Source organism: Myotis daubentonii, chromosome X (genome assembly GCF_963259705.1).
Source record: "Myotis daubentonii chromosome X, mMyoDau2.1, whole genome shotgun sequence".
Classification (NCBI taxonomy): Eukaryota; Metazoa; Chordata; class Mammalia; order Chiroptera; family Vespertilionidae; genus Myotis; species Myotis daubentonii.
Window position 1 is genome coordinate 100,072,317 of NC_081861.1, and position 27,555 is coordinate 100,099,871.

Below are 27,555 nucleotides of genomic sequence, written 5' to 3' on the forward strand. Positions count from 1 at the left end.
GCCTTGAAGATCCAAGGAAAGATGGACTGGTGCTTTCTTTCTTCACTGGGGGAGGAGATAATGAGTAGGGATAAAAACATGAGGCATATGTAGTCCATATTCACATTCTGGGTCATTCCACTCACTGTCTAATGTAGAGTTGACAGTATTGTTTGCCTTATAGTTTAGTGCTGTTTGTACTTCCAGTGCCATCTCTCTTACCCCCAGTCTTCACCACTAGTATGTGACTTTTCCCATAAAGTAGTAGAGCTCTATGGATGGGGTAAGCGGGCAAGTAAGATAGCCAGCTGTGTGGACTGAAAACATTCTCATTTTGTCTCCTAAGCTGATCACTGGAGATTCCATCGTTAGTGCTGAGGCAGTATGGGATCACGTCACCATGGCCAACCGGGAGTTGGCATTTAAGGCTGGCGACGTCATCAAAGTCTTGGATGCTTCCAACAAGGATTGGTGGTGGGGCCAGATCGACGATGAGGAGGGATGGTTTCCTGCCAGCTTTGTGAGGGTGAGTGTCAGCCTTCACTCTCCTCTCCTGTCTCCTTGTCTGTCTGCACCTGGATTTCCCCCCTCACCAGCCCCTGTTCTACTGATAATTTATCTCACGGAGGCACCTCTCACATTTTACTTCATTTTGTGGTCTCCTACCCAAGACCTAGGCTTCCTTTAATTTTTTTTTTCTTTCTAATTTTGAAACTTTTTATTTTTTTTCTTGTTTATTTTAACAATCCCCACCTACTGCCTCTGCCTCCTACCTGCTGTGACTTTATACAAATTGCTTCCCTTTTGGCCTTGTTGGTTTTTAAAGACCATTTTAACTATATTGCTGTGAATTTTACTTTCTTACCTCTCTTATTTTCTGCTGTCTTTTTGTCCTTGCCTCCTCTTTTTCATTCTTTCTTTTTATACATCTCTCCCCTCCCTCCTTTCTCCTCCTAACTTTTCTGTTCTTCCTTTCTCTCATTTTGGGAAGTGTGAACACACCTGTATATTGTCTCAGGATTGTCTTCAGTTGTTAATGTATGAGTGTGGGCTTTCTATTTTCTCAGGGGCTCTAGTTTACTGATTAGAATCTTACTTTTTGCAAGAGACTCAAGTGGCTGGTATCTAAGATGTGCTGTGAGTGGGAAGCAAATGCCTTGGCCCATTTTACAATGTACCATGAAGAACGTGGCCCTTAAAAAAAGGGACTATTGGAAGAGGGCTCCTTAGTAGTTTCTTATTCTTCTGGGTCACCAATTAGTAAGATGCTATGGGAGAAGAGCATTGGTCTGGTGACTCAGCTTTTGACCATATTTAAGAGTTAAGAGCTTGAATCAGATCTTTGGGAATTATGAGCTCTGATTTTCCCCATCCACAAAATGGTCTTGGCAGGGCATGTCATAGTGAATGAGAAAATACACACACACACACACACACACAAGTTTGTGGACACCAAATTACCAATGCCATATTAGGATGTCTTATCATTATTCTTACGACAGCCTATCACCTTTTGTTAATTTCTTCTGTAAAATAAGGCTAAAGTCCTGACCCAAACCAAAGATCAGAGTGGCTTTGACTTTTGGACAATAAAGGGCCTCAAGATTAGAATGACAGCTGTGTGGCATGAAGGAAGGAGCAGGGTATTTGGAATCAGACAACTGAGAGGCAGCCTCAGTTTTATTACCTTCTAGCTCTATGGCTTTTGGTAAGACTTTTCACCTCTCTGAGACCCAATTTCCTGATCTGAACAATAGGAATAGCAGACTTTTTACAAGGATTAAATAAAACCACATATGTGAGTAAAGTGTCTAGCACAGTGCTTGGTATATAGTGGTTACTTGACAAATGCTAACTTGCTTAATCATCATCTTTATCTTCATCCTCATCACTACCAACCCCTTATTAAATCCAAAAAGATCTATATATCAAGACTGGCCATATTGGTTGGAATAAGTCTCCTTTCTTGGAGGGTGCAAACCCAGGAAGCACCGGTAACTGGTTGGAATGACTTAGGTGAGGGCACTGGTCAGAAGCAGAGAGGTGGACAAAGTGACCTCTTATTCCCTCTGACCTGAGAATCTCCTAATGAAATATCCAATCTTTTTTTTCATCCATGTATGTGGCATCTTTCACCAGAGTCTTAAAATGCCATCTGTTTCCCAGCTCAGCTTTGCTCGTTGATGAATTGGTCCCAGTGGTAGTCAGAAAGAGCACATCAATAACCATGGGCCTTTGTAACTAACATGAGGCCCTGTACACAAACAGCTTGTGTGTCTTAGAATGACAATTCCCCCTCTTTAAAAGAAGGATTAAATTGCACCTTGTAACAATGTCACCCAAATCCAAATGTATTTCACTTTTAGTGAAATGTCATTTTTGTAATAAGCAGTACATCAAGGGGCAGGACAAAAATGAATGAGCAAGGCATGATGGCTCTGGGAGGCAAATGACAGAGCCAGTCTTTAGAATATAAATGAGCTGGCATTGATGCTCCTACATCCAAGGCCAGGAGGAGTGCTCCTCTGAGCACAGTTGAAGCAGCCACTTGGGTGGGCTGATACTAATGTTTAAGAACACCCCTGGCTGGCCCAGGAATACATGATATAGAGTCTAGTCTTTTGGTCCTCAATTACATAGTGAAATTATTCCCTTGAGTAGTTTAAAAAACAAATAAACACTAAAACCCAGGTTCCAGGCTGGTCAAGTCAGAATCTTTGATATTGAGAACCATTGTTCTAGACAAGCACAGCCCAATAGAAATATATTGTGAGACACAAATACAAGCCACACATATAATTAAATTTTTTCTACTAGCCACACTAAAAAAAAGTTTTAAAAAAGGTAAAAGTGAAATTAATTTTAATATATTTATTTAATCCAATCTATTCAAAATATTATCATATAATGTCTATAATAATAAAAGCATAATATGCAAGTCAACTGAAAGGCTGAACAGTGGAACGACTGTCTGGACGTCCTTCTGGACAACCTTCCGGATGAAGTCGGGGCTATGAAGGCCTATTCTTGCACGAATTTTGTGCATAGGGCCTCTAGTATAATATAATACACTATCACTACAAAATTATTAATTACATATTTTACTAAGTCTTTGAAATCTGGTGAGTATCCTATACTTACAGCACATCTCTATTCACACTAGTCACATTTCAGGTGTTTGTTAGCCATATGTGACTAATTGCTATTGCATGAGATAGCATAAGATAGCACAAACATAGAGCAGGATTTTTAATGGCAGAGCCTAAATCATAACTTAGAGTTTTAATACTCTTTCTACTATACCAGTGATTATTCTGTGAGAAACTAAGCATTCCCTGTTGCATCAGATTGCATTCAGAATGAGGATTTATTTATTATAAAACTTTTTGTTTGTTTTAGTAATACTCTAATGGTCTTCAGATTGCTAAAGGGAAGTATCATGGAACTTAGGAGCCAGGTGTTATAGTATTGCCAGTAAAAGGAAATTTGGGTAGGCTGCTGTTGGTATGAATGATGTGAATATTGGCTCCTAGGTAGACCTTTCAGTTCTCATGAATTAGTGTTTACGTGTAGGTTTACATTTCTAATAGCATTGTATGATAGTTAAGGGATTAAATTATGGAGGTTATGGAAGGAACCTCTTTTCTAGTAGATATTTTAAAATAAAATTGCTGTTTTCATTCCTCTACATAAGTAATTTTAAACCTTTTTCATCTCATGGCAATACAAACTAATTACTAAAGTGTTGTGGTACACCAAAATATGTTATATTTTTTGCCAGTCTGACAAAAATAGGTATAATTTTGATTCAGTCACACTGGATAGCTATTGTTGTGTTGGCTGTTGTCATTTTTTAATTTGACAATTTAAGGGAAAAGAGGTCAGTTCCCCAGACTAAATAGTCAGGTATTGCTTGTTTTAAAAATTATTGCACCACATTAGTGTGCTTGCCATGACCCACTGGTTGAAAATGGCTGCTCTATGTTGATTTTTGGTTGAGCGTAGAATAGTATTGTAGAAACACTGCTAACTGTATTACACATATTTGGTATATGATCATGGGCTTTTATTTTTCTCCATTTCTAAAGCATTCTCTAAAGTGTATTCAGGTTCTGACATATCTAGGTAGGACATAGAGATAAATCACACTGACCTATTGAATCCTCATTAGTGATATAGTTGGTAGGCAGATGGGCCATTTCATGGGATGCTATACCTCCATGTTATAGGATAGTTACTTCGTTTATCCAGACTGACCCTGAGCTGAGATTCAGTAGCTCCTGGAGAACATCAGTACTAGGTTATTTGGCATATGACATAAAAGCATATAGCAAAGAAAAGACTTTTGCCTAAGTCCATACCAACTGGACACCTTTGTAGATCATTACACTAAATTTGTAACTAATTTAGCAAGGCACCTTCATTCCTTAAATAGAAGTCTCATTGCTGTATGAACATCCCAGGTTTAGAACAGTAATCAAGGGTGTTTTGTGAAGTATTGTCCAAGCTAGCCCTGATAGTAATCAGATTAAAGACTATGTAGAGTTTGAGATTCTTATCTCAGTTCTGTTACTAGTTGTGCAGCTTGAGCAGCTTCCTGTACATCATTGAAGCTCAGTTTTTCTCCTTGCAAAATGGGGATAATTGAGTCTTGTGAAAATCCTTTTTAAACTGTGATACGCTGGATACCTGTAAATAGGAAATGTGATACCATTTTGGCGATTGTACAAGAAATTGCTGGGTACATGTTTTTCTACTCAGTCAAATATTTGCCTTCTCAGTTGTTCAGAATTTTATTTTGTATGTGTATAACATGTATGTGTGTGTGTGTGTGTTCTCCCTTTTGTACTGGGGACAACATATCTTCACCAGAGCCATGCAGGAGTTGATGTACCTTCCTAGCAGTTGGTCAGGTTAAGTAAATTACAGCTTACTGAATATCAGTTTCCTTATCTAGCTATTGACATCTTCAGCTGCTTTCCTGGCCTGGTCTCCCTCCCTGGAAACTGAGAGCAGACTGTTGGGATATTATTGTGTCTCCAAATGGTAAAACTCAACCCTGTGGTGGAGCCTCCTTTTGAATTATAGGCCCTAACTCCAAATTATAGAGGCATTTTTACTTTGTTAACATGTAAAAAGGAACCTTTGTTCTGACTCTGGTCTATGGCCTGCAGAGGGCTTGCTTCTACTTTGAGACAAGCTGTGTAATGAACACATGACATCCAGTTATTGTTAGTGGTAGGCAAGGCCTGCATGACAAGGCATGGATTTGGTCAGAGCCTGCTCAGATTGCATCAGCATATATATTCTTTGTTTCTTCAAATTTTAGATTTATCTGGTTTTAGGCCTGTCTGGAGGCAGGGGGGTGAAAGGATGAGCTAATCAAGTCATTATCGTCATTTTTTGCAGTTGAATAGATCATATGTCACAGAAAATAAACCTCTTCTGTTCATAAGGAAGCCCACTGTTCCAAAGTGTTACTTGACTTTTAATTACATAGCATCTCTTCTTGACTGCACTTGGGGAACACTTTTCACCTGTGTGAAACCTAAGGCTCACAGTAGATTTAGAGTTGGAAAGACCCATTTTGGCCAGGAATGACTGAATTAGTTGTTTACAGGGGCAAGACAGATAACTTATGAGAGTAAATTAGTCTGAGAGTGGGGTAAATGGGGGCCTATGTCTAACTGGGAAATCTATGCCCCATCTAAAGGGAGCAAAAGACTTGGATGGTTCTCATCAGTGAGATTAGGTATAGGAAGGAGGGAAGTCCAGTGGGTTGAAATATTCCAGTATTTTCAAGAAAAGCCAGGAATTGAATTTTATGTAAAAATACCCATATTTTTAAAATATTGACAAGTAATTCACATTAAAAAAAGAAATACTGTGAAGGACAACTACAACACATCTTTAGGGCTAAATTGTCCCCCTGGGTCCCAATTGGGAACCAGTGATCAGCCTGACTTCCTCAATGTATAAATCCTGAGGAAACAAACATAGGCCCAAAGAATAGAAGTGACTTAATTATCTTATAGGAATTAGTGAAAAAGATAGGATTTGTACCCAGGCCCATGAATATCACTTAAGAGAGCTGATTTTAAGTCTTTGTCTAGTAAGTACAATGTCTGGACTTCTGTTATGGTTTCTGTCAGTTTTTTTCCTGTGAATGAGCCATAAATTTCTGTTTCTTTATGTGCCTTGTAATTTTTTTTTTTTAAAAAACTGGGCATTTTGAATATTATAGTATGATAACTCTGGACATCAGATTCTCTCCCCTTCCAGGATATGCTGTTGTTGGTAGTTGAGGGCTGCACTTTTCCATTTGTTTAGCAACTTTTCCAAACTAATTTTGCAAAGACTGTATTCCTTGTCATCTGTGAACACTGAAGTCTCATTGTCCAGCTAGTGACCTAAGAAATATTTCTTTAAATATCTAGAACCAAGAAGATAAAAACAAATAAACAAACAAAAAACTACTCTTCTAGTCTTTGCAGCTTGGCTCTGAGCTGGGGCACTCCTTCAACACTACTCCAGGTTACCCACAATTCTGCCTTAGTCACCTCCTACTCTCCTGCTTGTATATAACCCAGAGATCCTCCAGAAGTGCATACCTACACTCTATACTCCCCTCATGCTTTCTCTGAGTATGCATCTGGCTCAGGGAATGTGTGTTGCACTTTAACTTCCTCAGTATGCATGGTAGCCTTTCTGAGTTACTATTCTTTCAAGAAATTTCTTCCTCAGTCTCTCCCCTCCTATGATATTGGGCCTGTTTGCTGCTTGCCCCTTATGCCATCCCCTATCTTGGTTGGGTATGAGAAGTATATGTCTTTGAATCTTTCAACAGTGGAAGTCACAGCCTCAAAAGCCACTTGAGCCCAAGGAGGTAGGGATACAAAACAAAGGTCAGCCTCTGTGCTTGTCCCTCAAGGCCAAATAGGTCAAAATACATAGCCACAGTATTTTAAGAAGAAGGTCATTAGCCCACTGGCACCAGCAAGCTGCATAAGGTATATAGGCCACCTTTTTCTCAACTGCTGGGGAATAGGGAAAATGCCTCAACATTCTCTTAGGAAATTTTAGCCTTAGTTTTCTGCATCAAGCAGTCCCCTGGTTACTGTAAGGTTTGGATTACAGTACAGAATTCTGAAAAGGTTGGGCCTGTCAGTCATGTCAGCTAAGGGTTATTTCAATGGAGGGACTGATTCTTTGTGCACCCTAGAAAGTGATGTTACCCCCTCCTGAATCTTAATCCTGTGCTTTCTGTGCTATAGAATAATCAGGAAAGGGTATGCTTGTGCTGCTAACAATACTGTTAACACTTGAAAATGCACCTCTGATTCCAAGCTAGTGGCAATAGTATTTTGCTTTCTTGGGATGAGTTCAGATATGCCAGCCCTTGTTTATCCACCAAAGCTTCAAGTAGACCTCTAGCTTTAACCATTTATGTAGAAGGTCTTGTTTGTGGCTCTGGAGGTGACTCATTGCAGTATCTGTGAGTTGAGGCTAACATTAGCAGGGAGAGCCTTTTTCCATGGATTACTAAGATTTTTTCCCTCCATACCATGATTTCAAATGGCATTAGTACTCATTTACATTTGCATGATGCGTCTTAATGGCTTCTGCCTGTGCACATGCTTTGGATGACATTATTTAGTACTTCTTTTGGCTAATTGTAGGAGATTTGCCTGACCAAGGTGATTTCCTCCATATTCAATTAGGTGACCCTATAAGTCTCTCTCAGAATTCCCAAACTAATAGCAACCTTGAGGGTAATATAGTTTATACCCCACACTCTAAACAGGGCTGTAACTAAATCACCCTGGACTTCGGAGAACCTGGCATCTATCAGCAAAGGCTGAACTGCTTTCTTAGTAAAGCTGCTAGCCCTTAGCCTGTAGTCTAAGCAAATTTCTTGAAACATGTTGTTGTTGTTTTTTTACTAGGAATATGGTATTTATGAACTGGTACCAGTAGAAGACACTCTGAATTGTTCTCTTGGTGGTGGAGCTTCCCTTCCAAGGCCTTGCTATTAATCCATAGCATGAATCAAATGTCTTGGTTGGCTTTCTGAGTTGAAGACTGTAATCTGTGTCCTGGGGCCTATGTTTCTTAGTATAGCCAATCCCTGGATTCATGTAGGTATCATCTTGGGCTTCCCTAGTATCATGTCTACATTGCTTTGGTGGTCTTGATGACTTGAAAAGAGGAAGAGTGTTTGGAGATGAGGTCTGCTTCGGAGGCTTTATGGGAAGTATAACATTTTGGGAAATTATGATAATTGTATATATTCTTTTCTTTTTCCATCAGTATAGATATTATTATGAGTCAGAATACACCTCTTAACATTTTTCTCCTCAGGGCTTCTTGTTACTAGTGCTATTAATATCTCCTTGCCAGTATTTATTAAATCCTAAACAAACACAACTGCCCAGCACTTAACAGCAACTACCTCCTTGAGCTAGGTAGAAAGGGCTGAGAGTATCTGGCATCTTGAGAGTCCTCCTTATAGGTATCTTGTTCTGCTTGTTAGGGGTTCACCAGAGAAACCATACTCAGAATCTTTTGGATCTCCCTTTTGGTGTTCAGAAGTGAGTCACATCTGAAGAACCTTAATTTGTGATGTCTTGACATTGAATGAGAAAATTGGCAATTCCTGCTTTAGCTCTGTTTCCAGAATGGACTTCTTATATTAAGTAAACACAGGGCAGTCATTTCTGGATGACATGAAGGCTGGTTTACCTATCTCTAGGGTATGAGACACAGGGCAAAGAATCTGAGGGCTCAGGCCTCATATACACTATTCCTGTTAGAGATCCAGCCAGTGAAGGAGTCTAACACCTCCTGATCTAAATACATATAGGTACTTTTACCTTTCAGAAACATTTTCTTTACTACCAGAGGATAAATGTAAAGAAAAAGTAGGCCAGGGCCTTAGTGAGATCCCACCAATAAGGATGGTATTCCCTGAGCACAGTAGGCTGTACTGATCAGTTGATTGTGCCAGTCCTTAGGGAATCTAACTATCCTCCTCTTTCCTTGACTAGTATTGGAACTCAGATCTAGTGAGATCTTAGTCACAAGCTGAGTTTTTCTGAGTCTTTTGCAGTAGAGGAGCCAAGGGGTAGGTGGATTATGCTAAGAGGGCAGGTGAGGCAAATGAATAGGGAGCTTTGAGCAGAAATTATTCTAGTCTTTTGAGGCCTAGTGACACTTCTAGGGTTCACCAGAGAACAATGTATTGGAAATGTGCAATGTAGGCATATCAAAGATCAGTTTGTGTGTATTGAGCAGGTGGCATTCTCTGTAGAGGAATAGGGAATTATGGAGCTTCTGGGGATGGAGAAATGAAATATCTGTCATATTATCAGGCAGGAAGAGCAAACGTGAATATAGCAGCGACATTGATCTAGATCAGCTGTGGGCAAACTACGGCCCGCGGGCCGGATCTGGCCCATTTGAAATGAATAAAACTAAAAAAAAAAAAATGACCGTACCCTTTTATGTAATGATGTTTACTTTGAATTTATATTAGTTCACACAAACACTCCATCCATGCTTTTGTTCCGGCCCCCTGGTCCAGTTTAAGAACCCATTGTGGCCCTCAAGTCAAAAAGTTTGCCCACCCCTGATCTAGATAGAGATTTGAAGGGCCAACTCTGCTGCTGATTATCTGGGGAATGTCAAGCAGGGACCCTTCCTTTTCTGAGCTTCATTGTCTTGGCTGACAGTCCAAGGGGTTGGGCCAGGTTGTTTTTAAAGGCCCTATCTGCACCAGTCTGAGGTTCTTCCATGATTCTAGAGCCAGGACCATTTTTATTTACCAGCCTTCATCTACTCAGAATAGTACATTAAATTAGTTTGATGGGGCTTCCAAGTGTGTCAAGAAATATTTGACTGGACACTACAGATGGTGAATAGAGGGTGGAGAGAACATTGACACAATAACTGGTAAAACCTCATGTCCAGGTGGTGAGGTTTTTCCTATGATGCATCAGTCCGTAGGTCCTACCAGGGAAGATGACATGAGGTGGCATGAAGAAGCAACTCACCTTAAAATCTGTGGCCTCCTGTTCTTTGGGCAGCCAGATTCTAAGAGACAGTTTGCTCTATTTCTTTATTGATGTATTTATTTATTTATTTACTTATTTATTTACTTAATTATTTATTTATTGCTGACACTATTACACATGTACCCCATTTCCCCCATCTCCACTCAGCCCGCACCGCCCCTCTGGCTATCACCACACTATTGCCTTTGTCCATGGGCTATAATCTCTGCCAAACCTACCCATATCTGTTGAGTACGAAGCTTCCAGAGGTGTATATATCCAGGCTCAAGATTTACCTCCTTGTATATGCCTCTCCCACTCTCCCTCTTTATTAGGACGCTCTTTATTAGGAGTCATAGTCTTTGATTTTGTAATTACAACTTAGCTCTAGTATCCAGATCACTTGAGAGAAGAAAAGAAAGCATTGACTTTAGCTTATTCATGCTGAAGTGTAAATAAATGTTATCAGTCCTTTGCCTGAGAATGATTTGGAGGGGGGAAAGCAAAGATGAGTCTTTTTCTCTGTGACTTCCCATGAGCCCTTGCTTAAGGAAGGACATTCTGGCCTAAGTTTGTATTTGATTGGACTTGGTTTGATTGGATCCAGCCAAAAGGCTGTTTTGTTTTGTTTTTATCCCTCTTAAAATGTTCCATGGGCAGTGGTTGTTGACTCACACAGGTAGGGCATTTTAGGGCTTGGGGAGATTTTAGGAGTCATCTAGTTCAGCCTCCTTGCTGATGTTTGAACCCCTCCAGAATATTCCTGCCTCCCAAGTGGTCATCAGATCCCTCCCTTTACACCTTCACTGCTGTGTAGCTTCCTGCCTTTTTAGAGGTTGTGGCTCAGGTTGTAGCTTAGGACAGCTCTGAGAGATTTTGTCCTTATGCTGAACCAAAATTTGTCTTTTTGGAGCATCTACTCAGGGGAATGGTGTACATGGCTAAGAGCATTAGCTGAAGATAGTATTTCTGGATTAGAATAAGAGCCTTCCCCTTTATTAGCAATGTAACTATGGGCAGGTCACTTGTATTTTCTGCACTCAGCATCTTGATGAGATAATAGTACCTACCTCATTAAGTTGTTGTGAGAACTAAACAGAAGTATGCAAGAAAAGTATTGATAGTAGGTTCTGACACACAGAAAGCACTCACTCATAATACTGATGATACCAGCAACAAACTTTCAATGTTAATAGTATAAGTAGTATCCTTATTTCCCCTCTCCCCCAGGAATGCACTGACCTTCTGCTCTGTCCACAGTTCTTCAGAGCTCTGAAGCCTGAGATGAAGTCTGCTAAGCCCCTATTGTTCTCCAGGCCTTTATCCTGTCCCTGTGTATCAACTTCCTGCTACTTCTACATGTATATGGCTAGACTGAGGCCATTTGGGCATTGAAAGCTTCTGTTCTACCCCATTCAGCTGCTTATATAAGGATGTGAGCTGCATGGAGGCCTGGGTATACCAAGTTTTTATTGAACCTCTCCTTTGATACTGCTAGGCTCTTAAAACTAATAAGAATGGTATTGCAACTAGTGAACCTGATGAATATGTACTTGGATAATGTACTTTCTTGGCTTTTCTGGTTTATACATCAGCAGTTAGCAGTTAGTCCGCATTTATGAAAAAATAAATGGTAGAATGCAATACTATACATAGGAACACAGGAATGAATTGGAAAACATTCTTTGTAAGATGTATTGGGGAAAAGGGACATAGTAATAGACCTGTAAGTTCTGCCCATTGGTCCAGCCTCTTAGTTGTTTTTATAATCTTACTAGAGGCCCGATGCACGAAGATTAGCACAATAGGCCTTCCTTCCCCTGGCTGCCGGAACCGGTTTTCTTCCAGCACCAGGGACCCAGGCCTTTGGTCCAGCCGCAGCGGAGAAGCCAAGCCTCTTCAGTCTTCAGTCATCTTCAGGCTTCACTCAGGCTGGAGTCTTCAGTCTTTGCTCCGTGCCTGTGTATGCAAATTAACCTGCCATCTTTGTTGGGTTAATTTCCATACTCATCTGGATTGGCTGGTGGGTATAGCAGAGTGATGACCAATTTACATATTTCTCTTTTATTAGTGTAGATTAAGGTAGTGAGGTTATTGACTTTGCTAATCAGTGGGGCTTGGGCCTGGGGGCCATGTTTGGAATGGATTTATCCCCACGTTCAGTTACATATTAGCTAATCATAGCTTACTTAGTCTTAATGACACATTTAATAATAGTGTTACATATGATATAGGGTCAACAGTAGCTCTGAAATTGTGGTATGGCCAGATAATCTGGAGTTGAAGCTAGGTCCTATAAATTCATCTTCCCATGTGGGTTGGCATAGGCTGAGAGCATGGGATGATTGAAGACTTTTCCAACTGCACATGTTACAGGAAAGTCCAACCCAGTAAGTAGAGTGCAATGTCAGTAGGCATCAGACAGAGGGTGGCATTGTTGCCATGGCAAGAGGTTGGTATTAGTGGGTCCAGCATTGAGTTGTTCCAATGAGCCAGGTGACCAGGAATCCAGAGGCAGGAAGTACGCAGTGAACCAACAAGGGTTTCCTCATCTGTAGAATGAAGGGCTTCATTATAAATTCACTCATACAAGACATGATCATCAAGTGGCTACTGAAGAGGTACAGAAGTACATTAGACCTAGAGCCCATCTTACAGAGACTGATAATAAATATGAGAACTTATACAGAAGGAAAATTGCTTGCCTAAGTTCTATGACCTTAGTCAAATTATTTCTCTTGGCCAGGTCCCAATTATCTCCCCTAGAAGAAGGAGGGGTTGGACTAGTTACACTCCAAGAACCTTTCTAGCTCATATTCTATAACTTTTTTAAATTGAGGTAAAATATACATAATATGAATGTTTTCATTTAACTCATTTTAAAGTGTACAACTCAGTGCATTTATGATGTTGTACAACCATCACCTCTCTAAAAAAAGTTTCAGTACTTTTTCATCACCCTCAAAATAAACCTATACCCATTAGTAGTCATTCCCCATACATTCCTTACCCTAGTCCCTGGAATCCATAACACTTTGTACACATGTCAGCAGATGGAAGGTAGAGGACAATTAGGGAAAGGTGGTTCAATAGGAACAGAGCTCAGGAAGAGGAATATCACTTGAGTAATCACAGAAGAATACCTCAGCCTGGATAGGGATTACTAGAGACTATAAATATAAGACAGATATAACAAGATAATTCTAAAAAGAAACAACCCAGATTTGGGTCACTGGTAGAGTTCTGCAGGATCAGATATTGACTGACACCCTACTGGTATACTAGTAAATGGCATAGTCTAGATAAGCTAACAATCTGACCCCAAAGCCAGTATTTTGTCAGGTCATCTTCCTGAAGTAGTTTTTCTGAATGTTTAATCAAATATTGTGAGCTTTCTGGGAAATGAGGTCAGCTTGCTTTTAGCATTCTCGCTTCCTGTAACTTTCATCATGAAATTAGAGAGGGCAGGGCCTTGTACTTCCGTATCTAGATGGCTAAACTAGAAGTCTTCTCTTTCTTTTAGTCCAAACAGAAAGCAAACCAAAGGAAATACGACAAAATGAATTTGTAAAGGTTCTGGCAGAATCAATTACTATCTATACATGTACACATTGTTTGTTACCTGCTCTACAAAGAGCACAGGAACCTGCACACAATAGTTATAGAATAATTACTGGAAATATTATTAAATATTTAAATCAAATATTGCTTTTGTGAGTACTTGACTACTATAAGCCTAAATTCTATCAATGTTTAAGTAGTAGATAGGCCTATGAAAACCAATAAAAGGAGGAGACTATGGGGTAGAGTGGGAAATACAATTGGTCTCAGAGGCATCTAGTTTTGGGATAAAAATTATACTATTAAATATAGATCTTTTAAAATGTTTTTCAATTACAGTTTACATTCAGTATTATTCTGTATTAGTTTTGGATGTATAGCAAAGTGGTTAGAAAATCATGCACCTTACAGGGTGGTCCCCCTACTGCTTCACGTACCCAACCAGCCCCATACATAGTTATCACTATGTAATGTTATTGACTACTAGAGGCCCGATGCACGAGATTCATGCACTGGAGGGGGAGGTCCTTCAGTCTGGCCTGCACCATCTCATAGTCCGAGAGTCCTCAGGGGATGTCAGACTACTGACTTAAGATCACTCCTCCCGGGGAGTGCCACTCAGCCAGAAGCCGGGCTCATGGCTGGTGAGCTCAGCAGCGGTGGCAAGAGCAGGCCTAAGCTGGCAGGCGGACATCCCCCAAGGGGTCCCGGACTGCGAGAGGGTGCAGCCTGGCTTCTGGCTGAGTGGCGCTCCCCCTGTGGGAGTGCACTGACAACCAAGGGGCAGCTCCTGCATTGAGCATCTGCCCCCTGGTGGTCAGTGCACGTCATAGTGACAGGTAATTCCACCTTTCAGTCAATTTGCATATTATGCTTTTATTATATAAGATATTGTATTACTTATACTGTAATCTATATTTCTGTGACTGTTCTATAACTACCAATTTGTACCTCTTAGTCCCTTCATCTTTTTCACCCCCACAAAAAAACCCGCCCCTCTGTTCTCTATATCTGGCAGTTTGTTTCTATTTTGTTCATTTGTTTTGTTCATCAGATTCTACATATAAATGAAATAATATGGTATTTGTTTCTCTCTGTCTGACTTATTTCACTTAGCATAATACCCTCTAGGTCCATGAATGCTATTGCAAAAGGTAAGATTACATTTTTTTTATGGCTGAGTGGTATTCCATTGTATATATGTGCCATAGCTTTTTTATCTACCCATTTATTGATGGGCACTAGGGTTGCTTCCATTTTTTAGTATTGTAGACATACTGCAATGAACGTAGGAGTGTACTAGTATATATTATTTGAGTAAGTGTTTTGGGTTTTTTTTTGACATATACCTAGAAGTGGAATTCCTGGTTTATAAGGATATTCCATTTTTAATTTTTTTTAGGAACGTCCATTCTTTTTTCCAGAGCAGCTGTACCAATCTGCATTCCCACCAAGGTTGCATGAGGGTTCCCTTTTCTCCAGGTCATTATCAACACTTGATTTCTTTTTTTATTGAATTTATTGGGATTACTGTGGTTAATAAAATTATTTAAGTTTCAAGTGTATGCTTCTATAATACCTCACCTGTACATTTTATTGTGTGTTCACCATAAAAAGTCTGGTCTCCTTCCATCACCATTTATCCCACATTTATCCTTCTCTACCTGCCAACATCCTCCTTTCTCTCTGGTAATCACCCTACTATTATCTGTGTCTATTAGGGTTTTTTTGCATAACCACTTCACCTATTTCATACAGCCCTGCAACCACCCTTCCCTCTGACCAGCTGTCAGTCTGTTCCATGTATCCATGCCTCTGTTTATATTTTGTTCATCAGTTTATTTTGTTCATTAGTTTCCAGATGTAAGTGATATCATACAGTATTTGTCTTTCTCTTCCTGACTTACTTCACTTAGCGTAATAATCTCTAGGTCAATCCATGCTGTCACTAAAGATAAGATTTCTCTTTTTTGTGGCCATGTAATATAATATTCCATTGTGTAAATGTACCACAGCTTTTTTTATCCACTCATCTATTGAGGGGCACTATGGCTGTTTCCAGATAATGGCTACTGTAAATAAAGCTGCAGTGAACATAGGGGTGTATGTATTGTTTCGCATTAGTGTTTTAGGTTTCTTCAGATATATTCCCAGAAGTGGAATTGATTGGTCATAAGGCAGTTCCATTTTTAATTTTTAGAGAAAACTCCATACTGTTTTGCATAGTTGCTGCATTAGTCTGCAAGTTTGCATTCCTACCAACAGCACTTGAGGGTTCCCTTTTCTCTACTTCTTTGCCAACATTGCTGTTTGTTGATTTGTTGATGATGGCCATTCTGGCAGGTGTGAGGTGATATCTCATGTGTTATTTTTTTTTAATTCTTTATCATTTAATCTATCATATATGTCTCCTTTTTCTCCCATTGACCTCTCCCCGAACACTCCCACCCCCCAGCACATGCCCTCACACCCCTAGTGTCGGTGTCCATTGGTTATGTTTATATGTGTGCATACAAGTCCTTTGGTTGACCTCTTCCTTGCCCCCCGCCCCCCTGCCTTCCCTATGAGGTCTATTCAATGCTTCTCTGTCTCTGGGTCTATTTTTGTTCATCAGTTTATGTTGCTCATTATATTCCACAAATAAGTGAGATCATGTGATATTTATTTTTATTTGACTGGCTTATTCCGCTTAGCATAGTGCTCTCCAGATCCATCCATGTTGTTGCAAATGGTAAGAGTTCTTCATTTTTTACAGCAGTGTACTATTCCATTGTGTAAATGTAACACCATTTTTTAATACACTCATATGCTGATGGGTACTTAGGCTGTTTCCAAATATTAGCTATTGTAAATTGTGCTGCTATGAACATAGGGGTGCATATATCCTTTCTGATTGGTGTTTCTGGGATTACTTGGTCAAATGTGAGTTCTATTTTTAATTTTTTTGAAGAAACTCCATACTGTTTTCCACAGTGGCTGCACCAGTCTTCATTCCCACCAGCAATGCACGAGGGTTCATTTTTCTCCACATCCTCACCAGCACTTGCCATTTGTTGATTTGTTGATGATAGCCATCCTGACAGGTGTGAGATGGTATCTCATTGTTGTTTTGATTTGCACCTCTCGGATGATTAGTGACTTTCAGCATGTTTTCATATGTCTCTTGGCCTTCTGTATGTCCACTTTCAAAAATGGTCTACTTAGGTCCTTTGCCCATTTTTTGATTGGATTGTTTATCTTCCTTTTGTTAAGTTGTATGAGTTCCCTATAAATTTTGGAAATTAGACCCTTATCAGAGATAACATTGGCAAATATGTTCTCCCATTCAGTGGACTTTCCTGTTGTTTTGTTGATGGTTCTTTTGCTGTGCAGAAGCTTTTTATTCTGATGTAGTCCCATTTGTTTATTTTTCTCCTTAGTTTCCATTGTCCTACGAGTTGTATCAGTAAAGACATTGCTACGACATATGTCTGATATTTTGCTGCCTATGGATTCATCAAAGATTTTTATGGTTTCCTGTCTTATGTTTAAGTCCTTTATCCATTTTGAGTTTATTTCTGTATATGGTGTAAGTTGGTAATCTAGTTTCATTGTTTTGCATGTACCTGTCCAATTTTCCCAGCGCTGTTTATTGAAGAGACTGTCTTGACTCGATTGTATGCTCTTGCCTTCTTTGTCAAATACTAATTGAGAATAATGGCTTGGGTCGATTTCTGGGTTCTCTGTTCTGTTGCATTGGTCTATTTGTCTGTTTTTGTGCTGGTACCAGGCTGTTTTGAGAACAGTGGCTTTGTAATATAGCTTGATATCTGGTATTGTGATCCCTCCAACTTTGTTCTTCTTTCACAGGATTGCTGCAGCTATTTGGGGTCTTTTTTTTATTCCACATGAATTTTTGGAGAGATTGTTCTAGGTCTGTGAAATACGCCATTGGTATTTTAATGGGGATTGCATTCAATCTATGGATTGCTTTGGGTAGTATGGACATTTGAATGATGTTGATTCTACCAACCCATGAACACAGTATATTCTTCCATTTGTTTATGTCTTCCTCTACCTCTTTCTTCAACGTCCTGTAGTTTTCCAAGTACAGATTTTTACCCCCTTAGTTAAATTTATTCCTAAGTATTTAAAATTTTTTTCCAATGGTAAATGGGATTGTTTGTTTTTTTATTGTTTTGTTTGTTTGTTTGTTTAGTTTCTCTTTCTGTGAGTTCATTATTGGTGTGTAAAATTGCCATAGATTTGTGGGTGTTAATTTTGTATCCTGCTACATTGCCAAATTCATTTATTAAATCCAGTAGTTTTTTTTATGGAGCCTTTAGGGTTTTCTATGTACCATATCATGTCACCTGCAAATAATGACAGTTTTACTTCTTCTTTTCCAATTTGGAAGCCTTTTATTTCTTCTTCTTGTCAGATTGCTATGGCTAGCACTATCAGTACTATGACGAACAGGAGTGGTGAGAATGGCCATCCCTGTCTTGTTCCTGTTCTTAGGGGAAATGGTTTTAGTTTTTGCCCATTGAGTATGATGTTGGCTGTAGGTTTATATTGTAAGGATTTTATTATATTGAGGTATTATCCCTCTATTCCCACTATGCTGAGAGTTTTTATCAAGAAAGGGTGTTGGATTTATCAAGTACTTTTTCTGCATCAATTGATATGATTATGTGATTTATGTCTCTCAGTTTGTTTATTTGATTTATCATATTTATTGATTTGTGGATATTTTACCAGCCTTGCATCCCCAGAATAAATCCCACTTGGTCATGGTGTATGATCTTTCTAATATATTGCTGGATCTGATTTGCTGAGGATTTTAGCATTTATGTTCCTGAGGGATATTGGCCTGTAATTCTCTTTCTTTGTGGTCTCTTTACCTGGTTTGGGGATTAGGGTAATGCTGGCTTCATAGAAAGAACTTGGAAATGTGCCTTCCTCTCAAATTTTTTGCAATAGTCTGAGGAGGATAGGCTTTAGTTCTTTGAATGTTTGGTTAAACTCCCCTGTGAAGCTGTCCAGCAAAGGGCTTTTACTTACTGGATTTTATTTTTTAATTACTGCTTCAATTTTCTCCATAGTTATTGGCCTATTCAGATTTTTTTTTCCTGATTGAGTTTTGGAAGGTTGTGTTTTTTCTAGGAATATGTCCATTTCCTCCAGGTTGTCTAGTTTGTTAGAATAGAGGTGTTCATAGTATTTTTAACAATCCTTTGTATTTCTGTGGGGTCTGTTATTATTTCGCCTCTTTCATTTCTGATTTTGTTTATTTGGGTCCTTTCTTTTTGCTTCATGGTGAGCCTAGCTAGAAGTTCATCAATCTTGTTTATCCTTTCAAAGACCCAGCTCTTCGTTTTATTGATGTTTTGTATTGTTTTTTGTTGTTGTTTGTTTGTTTGGTTGGTTGGTTGTTTTTTGGTCTCTATGTCATTTATTTCCGCTCTGATATTTATTAATTCCTTTCTTCTGCTCAATCTGGGATTTTCTTATTACTCTCTTTCTTCTTCTTTAAGTTGTAGAATTAGATAATTTATTACGAGTTATTTTTGGGTTTTTTTGAGTTAGGCCTGCTCACCCCCAACTTCTCTCTCAGGACCGCTTTCACTGTGTCCCATAGTTTTTAGATTGTTGTGTTTTCATTGTCTTTGTTTCCAGCATATTTTTTATTTCTTCTTTTATCTCTTTGGTAACCTAGTCATTGTTTAATAACATGGTATTTAGCCTCCACGGGTTTTATTTTTTGTTTTTATTGTATTGATTTCTAACTTTATGCCATTGTGATCTGAGAAGATGCTTGATATAATTTGAATCTTTTTATATTTGATGAGACTTTGCCTGTATCCCAATATCTCATCTATCTTTGAAAATGTCCCATGTGCACTGGAGAAGAATGTATATTCTTTAGCTTTGGGGTTAAATGTTCTGAAGATGTCAACAAGTCCATCTGTTCTAGAGAGTCGTTTAGGATTGCTATTTCTTTGTTGATTTTTTGTCCGGAGGATTTATCCAGTCATGTCAATGGTGTATTAAATCTCCTATTATGATTATATTCATGCACAGGGGAGGGGGTGTTCCTCAGCCCGGCCTACACCCTCTTCAATTTGGAACCCCTCGAAGGATGTCCTACTACTGGTTTACAGGGATCAGGCCTAAAATGGCAGTTGGACATCCCTCTCACAATCCGGGACTGCTGGCTCCTAACCACTTGCCTACCGGCCTGCCTGCCTGATTGCCCTTAACTATTCTGCCTGCCGACCTGCTCAACCCCAACTGCCCCCCGCCGCCAGCCTGCTTGCCCCTAAATGCCCCCTCATCAACCTGATCACCTCCAACTGCCTACCCTGCCAGCTTGCTCGCCCCCAACTGCCCTCCCTGCTGGCCTGCTTGCCCCCACCTTCCCTCCCCACTGGCCTGCTCGCCCCCAACTGCCTCCCTGCTGGCCTGCTCACTCCAAACTGCCCCCCCACTGTCCTGATCACCTCCAACTGACCCCCACTGATGGCCTGCTTGCCCCCAATGACCTGGCCCCCAACAGTCTGTTCACCCACAACTTCCCTCCCCTCTTGGCCTCTAACCACCTCTACCTCGGCCCTGCCACCATGGCTTTGTCCAGAAGAACGCCTGGAAGATCTCCTGGAAGGTCTCCCAGTCTAATTAGCATATTACCCTTTTATTAGTATAGATAGAGGCCTGGTGCACGGGTGGGGGCCGGCTGATTTGCCCCGAACGGTGTCCCAGATCAGGGTTAGGGTTCCCTTGGGGCATGGGGTGGCCTGGGCAAGGGGCCTTTGGTGGTTTGCAGGCCAGCCACATCCCCATGGGCTGAGGGTCCCCACTGGGGGGTGACTGGCCAGCCTGGCTGAGGGGCTGATGGCTGTTTTCAGGCTGGCCAACATCCCCAGCAGGGACTCTCACCCCATGAGGATGTGGCCAGCCTGGGTGAGGGCCTGATAGCTGTTTTCAGGCTGGCCAAGCCCTCCAATGGGAACCCTCACCCCATGAGGGTGTGGCCAGCCTGGGTGAGGGGCTGAGGGCTGTTTTCAGGCTGGCCACACCCCCTTCAGGGTGGGGGTCCCTGCTGGGGTGCCTAGCCAGCCTGGGTGAGGGGCTGATGGCTGTTTTCAGGCTGGCCACACCCCTTTCAGGGTGGGTGTCCCACTGGGTTGCCTGGTCAACCTGGGTGAGGGGCTGATGGCTGTTTGCAGGCTGGCCATGGCCCGCGGCGACCCAAGCTCCCAGCCCCTCCTTTTGTCTTTTTTTTTTTCAGCGCCTCCTTGAGCAGAGGGAAGCAGGTATTTGGGATTTATTTATCTTCTATAATTGAAACTTTGTACCCTTGAGCAGAGGCCAGGGCTAGCCAGGGTGAGCAGGAAGTTTGACTTCATCCATCACCAGGGGCAAGCCAAGCCTCCTGCTCACTCCAGCTCCGTGGCCACTGCCATCTTGGTTGGGTTAATTTGCATACTTGCTCCTAATTGGCTGGTGGGAGTGGCTTGTGGGTGTAGCAGAGTGACACCAATTTGCATGTTTCTCTTTTATTAGTGTAGATTGATGTCAATCTTTCCCTTGTTATCTTCCAAAAGGTTTTTTATGTATTTGGCTGCTCCAATATTGGGTGTATATATGTTTACCAGAGTTATATACACTTTTTGAATTGCTCTCTTTAGTATGATAAAGTGGACTTCAATATATCTTGTTATGGCCTTCACTTTGAGGTCTACTTTGTCAGGTATAAGTATTGCTACCCCAGTTTTTTTTTGTTGTTTTTTTTTCATTTTTGTTTGCCTTAAGAACATTTTTCCATCCCTTCACTTTCAGTCTGTGAGTCCCTTGTTCTGAGGTGGGTCTCCTATAGAAAGCATATATGGGTCTTATTTTCTTATCCATTCAGCCAAACTATGTCTTTTGATTGGAGCATTTAATCCATTTACATTTAAGGTTATTATTGATAAGTACTTATTTGTAGCCATTTTTTTTTACCATAGGGATATAATCTTTATTTAACCTCACAATTCAATCTTTTTTTCTTTTATTGATTAAGATATTACAAATGAGTCCTTATCCCCCCACTGTTCCCCATCTCCCCACTCATGCCCTCATTCCCTGGCGTCTGTATCAATTGGTTATGCTTATACGCATGTATACAAGTCCTTCGGTTGATCTCTCTTCCTTAGCCTCCCCCTCCCCTGCCTTCCTCTGACTTTTGAGCATCTGATCAATGCTTCTCTGTCTCTACATCTGTTTTTGTTCATCAGTTTATGTTGTTCATTATAATCCACAAATGAGTAAGATCATGTGATATTTATATTTCTCTGACTGACTTATTTCACTTAGCATAATGCTCTCCAGCTCCATCCATGCTGGTGCAAATGGAAGGAGTTCCTTCCTTTTTATAACAGCACAGTATTCCATTGTGTAGATGTGCCAAAGTTTTTTAATCCACTCGTCTGCTGATGGGCACTTAGGCTGATTCCAAATATTAGCTATTGTAAATTGTGCTGCTATGAACATAGGGGTGCATATATCCTTTCTGATTGGTGTTTCTGGTTTCTTGAGATATATTCCTAGAAGGGAATCACTGGGTCAAGTGGCAGTTCCATTTTTAGATTTTGAGGAAACCCCATACTGTTCTCCACAGTGGCTGCACCAGTCTGCATTCCCACCAGCAGTGCACAAGGGTTCCTTTTTATCTGCATCCTTACAAGCATTTGTCATTTGTTGATTTGTTGATGATAGCCATTTTGACAGGTGTGAGATGGTACCTCATTGTTGTTTTGATTTGCATTTCTCAGATGATTAGTGACTTTGAGCATGTTTTCATATGTCTCTTGGCCTTCCTTATGTCTTCTTTTGAAAAATATCTATTGAGGTCCTTTGCCCATTTTTTGATTGGGTTGTTTGTCTTCCTTTTGTTAAGTTGTATGAGTTCCCTGTAAATGTTGGAGATTAAGATACCTAGGAATAAGCTTAACTAAGGAGGTAAAAGACCTGTGCATGGAAAACTACAAGACGTTGAAAAAAGAGATAGAGGAAGACATAAACAGATTAAAGAACATACCATGTTCATGGATTGGTAGAATCAACATCATTAAAATGTCCATACTTCCCAAAGCAATCTATAGATTCAATGCACTCCCCATTAAAATACCAATAGCATATTTCACAGATCTAGAAAGAACTCTCGAAAAATTCATCTGGAATAAAAACAAACAAGCAAAAAAAAACAAAAAAACGCACAACTGAATAGCTGCAGCAATCCTGAGAAAGAACAAAGTTGGAGGGATCTCAATGCTAGATATCAAGCTGTATTACAAAGCCATTGTTCTCAAAACTGGCTGGTACTGGCACAAGAACAGACATATAGATCAATGGAATAGAATAAAGACCCAGAAATCGACCCAAACCACTATGCTCAATTAATATTTGACAAAGGAGGTAAGAACATACAATGGAGTCAAGACAGTCTCTTCAATAAACAGTGCTGGGAAATTTGATCAGACATATGCCAAAAGATGAAACTAGACCACCAACTTGCACCATACACAAAAATAAACTCAAAATGGATAAAGGACTTAAATGTAAGATGGGAAACCATAAAAATATTAGAGGAATCCAAAGGCAGCAAAATCTCAGACATATTACGAAGCAATTTCTTCACTGATACTACTCCTAGGGCAATGGAAACAAAAGGGAAAATAAACAAATGGGACTACATCAAAATAAAAAGCTTCTGCACTGCAAAAGAAACCATCAACAAAACAACAGGAAAATCCACTGCATGGGAGAGCATATTTCCCAATGGTATCTCTGTCACCATTTTTATTTTTTGTGCCCGTGTTCCTTATTCCCTTTTTTCTTTTTACAACAGTCCCTTTAGCATTTCTTGCATTGCTGGTTTGGTAGTGATAAACTCCCTTAGCCTTTTGTTTGTCTGAGAAGCTCCTGATTTCCCCTTCAAGTTTGAATGATAGACTTGTTGGATAGTGTATTCTTGGATTCAGTCCCTTGCTTTGCATCACTTTGTATACTTCATTCCAACTCCCTTCTGGCCTGATGTGTTTCTGTTGAGCAATTATTTGATAATCTAATGGGAGTTCCATTGTAAGTAACTCCCTGTCTCTCTCTCTTGCAGTGCTTAAGATTCTCTCTTTGTTGTTAATGTTTGCCATTGTAATTATGTGTTTTGGTGTGGGTCTTTTGGGGTTCATCTTGTTTGGGACTCTCTGTGTTTGTGTGTCTTTCTTCTTCCCCAAATCAGGGAAGTTTTCTATCATTATTTCTTCAAATAGGTTTTCTAATCCTTGCTCTTCTTGTTGTCCTTCTTCCACCCCTATAATATGGATGTTGCTTCATTCCCTGTTGTCTTTAAGCTTCTTTAAGCTATTCTCTTACTTTCTACTAGTATTTTTCTTCTCTAATTGCTGTTCAGATTGGGTGTGTTTTCTACCCTGTCTTCTAGCTTGCTGATTCGGTGTTCCCCTTTTTCTAGCCTACCTGAAACCTTCCATTGTGTTTGTTTATTATAGCTACTAGAGGCCCGGTGCACAAAAATTTGTGCACTCGGGGGGGGAGGGGGGGTCCCTCAGCCTGGCCTGTGCCCTCTCGCAGTCTAGGACCCCTCGGGAGATAATGACCTGCTGGCTTAGGCCTGCTCCCGGGTGGCAGAGGGCAGGCCCAATCCCTAGGTGCAGCCCCTGGTCGGGCTCAGAGCAGGGCTGATTGGGGAGTTGGGGCGCCACCCCCTGTCACACTCAAGGCAGGGTCAATGGGGAGGTTGTGGAGCAACCCCCTGTCACACACAGAGCAGGGCCCATCAGGGGGGTTGGGGTTCTGTACCCTGTCACGCACAGAGCAGGGCCCATCAGTGGGTTGGGGTGCTGCCCTCTATCACCCACAGAGCAGGGCGGATCAGGGGGTTGGGGCGCCGCCACTCTCACACTCAGGGCAGGGCTGATGGGGAGGTTATGGCTCTACCCCGTCACACACAGAGCAGGGCCCGTGGGGGGGGGGAGCTCCCCCCTATCAGGCACAGAGCAGGGTGGATAGGGAGGTTGTGGCCCCGCCCCCTGTCACACACAGAGCCGCAGGGCGATCAGGGGGATTGGGCGCTGCCCCCTGTCACACACAGAGCCGCAGGGCGATCAGGGGGATTGGGCGCTGCCCCCTGTCACACACAGAGCTGCAGGGCGATCAGGGGGTTTGGGCGCTGCCCCCCTGTCACACTGATCCCAGTGCTGGGAGGCATATTACCCTTTTACTATATAGGATTGAGGCCTGGTGCATGGGTGGGGCCGGCTGGTTTGCCCTGAAGGGTGTCCTGGATCAGGGTGGGGGTCCCCACTGGGGTGCCTGGCCAGTCTGGGTGAGGGGCCGAGGGCTGTTTTCAGGCTGGGGGTGACTGAACTCCCAAACGCCCCTTTTTTCCTTTTTTTTTTTTATTCTGGGCCAGCTTTAGCTTGAGGCTTGGCTCCAGCTCTTAGGCCTCTGGCTGAAAGTAGGTTTCTGGCCTTTGCTTACAATGTTGCCAATCTGCTGGCTGAAGTTGGGCGTATTTGTTACAATGTTTCTTAAACTGCCCGCTCAGAGGCCTGCAGCCGCAGGCGGGGAACGTTGGTTTCCTCCATCACTGAGGCAACCAAGCCTCATGTTAGTTTCAAGCTGCCTGGCTGCCGGCCGCCATCTTGGCTGACAGTTAATTTGCATATCTCGCTGATTAGCCAATGAAAAGGGTATCGGTCGTACGCCAATTACCATGTTTCTCTTTTATTAGATAGGATATCATTTTTTATTTCCCCTTGATTCTTATATAAGTTGTTGATTTTCTCTTCCAGCCTGTTTAGGAACTTACTCTGAATTCTTTTTTTTCTGACATTTTGCTTGCCTCTATTTCATGTACTTCATTTTCTGGCAATTCCTCCTTTTCTTTCCTTGTGGGGTTGTTTCTTTGTCTCCCCATTTTTGCTGTCTCTTTCTGGCTCTGGGTTCCCTGCTTGGTGTCTGAGGTGTTGAAGCCTCTAGCATTTCAATAATCCCAGACTCACTAGCCCAGAGTCTGAGTCTGCCTTGAGTTTCACAACTCTATTGTCTCTGCTCTGGGTACCCCGTTCTCCCCCAGTTCTGGTCCCTCAGTTACCACTTCAGGTTATTGGGGTCGGCTGGGGCACATTCACAGTTTCTCTTACCTGTACCTCACTGTGCAGGCCCAGAGTCATCTAGCATGCAATTCACTGTGCGGCCTTGGCACCAAAGACAGGATGATGCCCTAAGTCCCTCTAGCAGGACACATGCGGCATGGTCCTGTACCCTGTGCGTGGCCACACCAGGTTGCACCAGCAGCTCTGACTTGGGCCATGGGTAGGGCACATGCGAGGTGACACCTATGTCTAGGTGTGGTGGGTGATGCGGAACCTGTGCTGGCCCAAAGGCTCTAACTGTGTCAGGGGGTGGAGCCCACAGTGTGCCTGTCAGTAGGGGTGCTCACTAGGAGACTCAACAGCGGGTCCAGGCGCTGAGTCATGCTGGGCCTGAGGCTGAAGTGGTGAGCTTGGTGGGAGAGGAGCGTACTCTGGGGTGCACAGGAGCCTGTGGCCAGGGAGGCTGGAGTCCCCGAATCTGTGATTCTGCATATGAGGTAGCAGGTCTTTGGCTGGAGTGGCTTGAGGGTCCAGGATGGTGTCTGAGGCCAGTCTGGGTGGTGGTGAGGCTGGGCTCCTAGTCACAGCAGCTCCCCCCTTCTGGCATAGTTTCTGTGCTAGAGCCAGCCGCCCAAACGTACTTGCAGTGGTAGCAGGGGCTCCCTGTCTTGGAGAGCCCAATCTGCCATTCCCAGAGACTTCTGCAAGATCTAACTGTCCCTTAGTCACACAAACACACACACACACACACACACACACACACACACACACACACGTCCACACACTCCTTTTTTGCTCACTCACTCACTCACTCACTCACTCACACTCTTTCCCTCACTGCTGTCCTGCCAGCTGCCATCTTCTTTGATCCAATATCTCGTGATTTTAATTGGCATCTCTCTGATGATTTATGGCATTGAGCATATTTTCATATGTCTTTTGGACATCTGTATGCCCATTTTCTAATTGGATTGTTTGTATTCCTGATGTTGAGTTGTATATGTTCTTTATATATTTTGGAAATTACCCCTTATCAGATGTATCATTGGCAAATATGTTCTTCCATTCAGTGAGTTTCCTTTTCATATTGTTGGTTGTTTCTTTTGCTGTGAAAAAAGCTTTTTAGTTTGTTGTAGTTCCATTTGTTTAATTTTTCCTTTGTTTCTCTTGCCTGAGGAGATATATCAGCAAAAATATTGCTATGATAGATGCATGATATTCTACTACCTATGTGTCCTTCTAGGACTTTTATGGTTTCACAATATACATTTAAGTCTTTTACCCATTTTGAGTTTATTCTTAGTCTTGTGTATGTTGTAAGTTGGTGGTCTAGATTCATTTTTTTCTGTATGTACCTGTCCAGTTTTCCAACAACATTTCTTGAAGAGACTATCTTTACTCTATTATATGCTCTTGCCTCTTTGTCATATATTAATTGATTAGAAAGGTATGGGTTATATCTGGCTTTCTATTCTGTTCCTTTGATCTATATGGCTCTTCTTATGACAGTACCAAGATGCTTTCATTATAATAGTGTTACAGTGTAGTTTGATATCAGGCATTTTGATACCTCCAACGTTGTTCTTCTTTTTCAAGATTATTAAAGCTATTTCGGGCTCTTTTTTTGGTTCCATATAAGTTTTTGGAATATTTTCGATCTGTGAAATATGCCATTGATATTTTAGTAGTAATTGTATTGAATATATAGATTGCTTTGGGTAGTATGAACATTTTAATGACATTAATTCTTCCAATCCATGAACATGTAATATGCTTCCACTTATTTGTATCTTCCTCAATTTCTTTCTTCAGTGTCCTATAATATT

General features: G+C 41.3%; 1 protein-coding gene across 7 annotated transcripts in view; it reads left to right on the forward strand.

Moving 5' to 3' along the window:
• The window catches only part of ARHGEF9 (Cdc42 guanine nucleotide exchange factor 9), a 330,612-nt gene that overhangs the window by 172,182 nt on the left and 130,875 nt on the right, over positions 1-27,555 (forward strand). For all 7 annotated transcript variants that reach the window (XM_059678479.1, XM_059678480.1, XM_059678485.1 and 4 more), the window contains one exon: positions 326-505. In XM_059678479.1, coding sequence (XP_059534462.1) covers positions 326-505 — 180 coding nt within the window. The remainder of the gene's footprint in view (positions 1-325; positions 506-27,555) is intronic.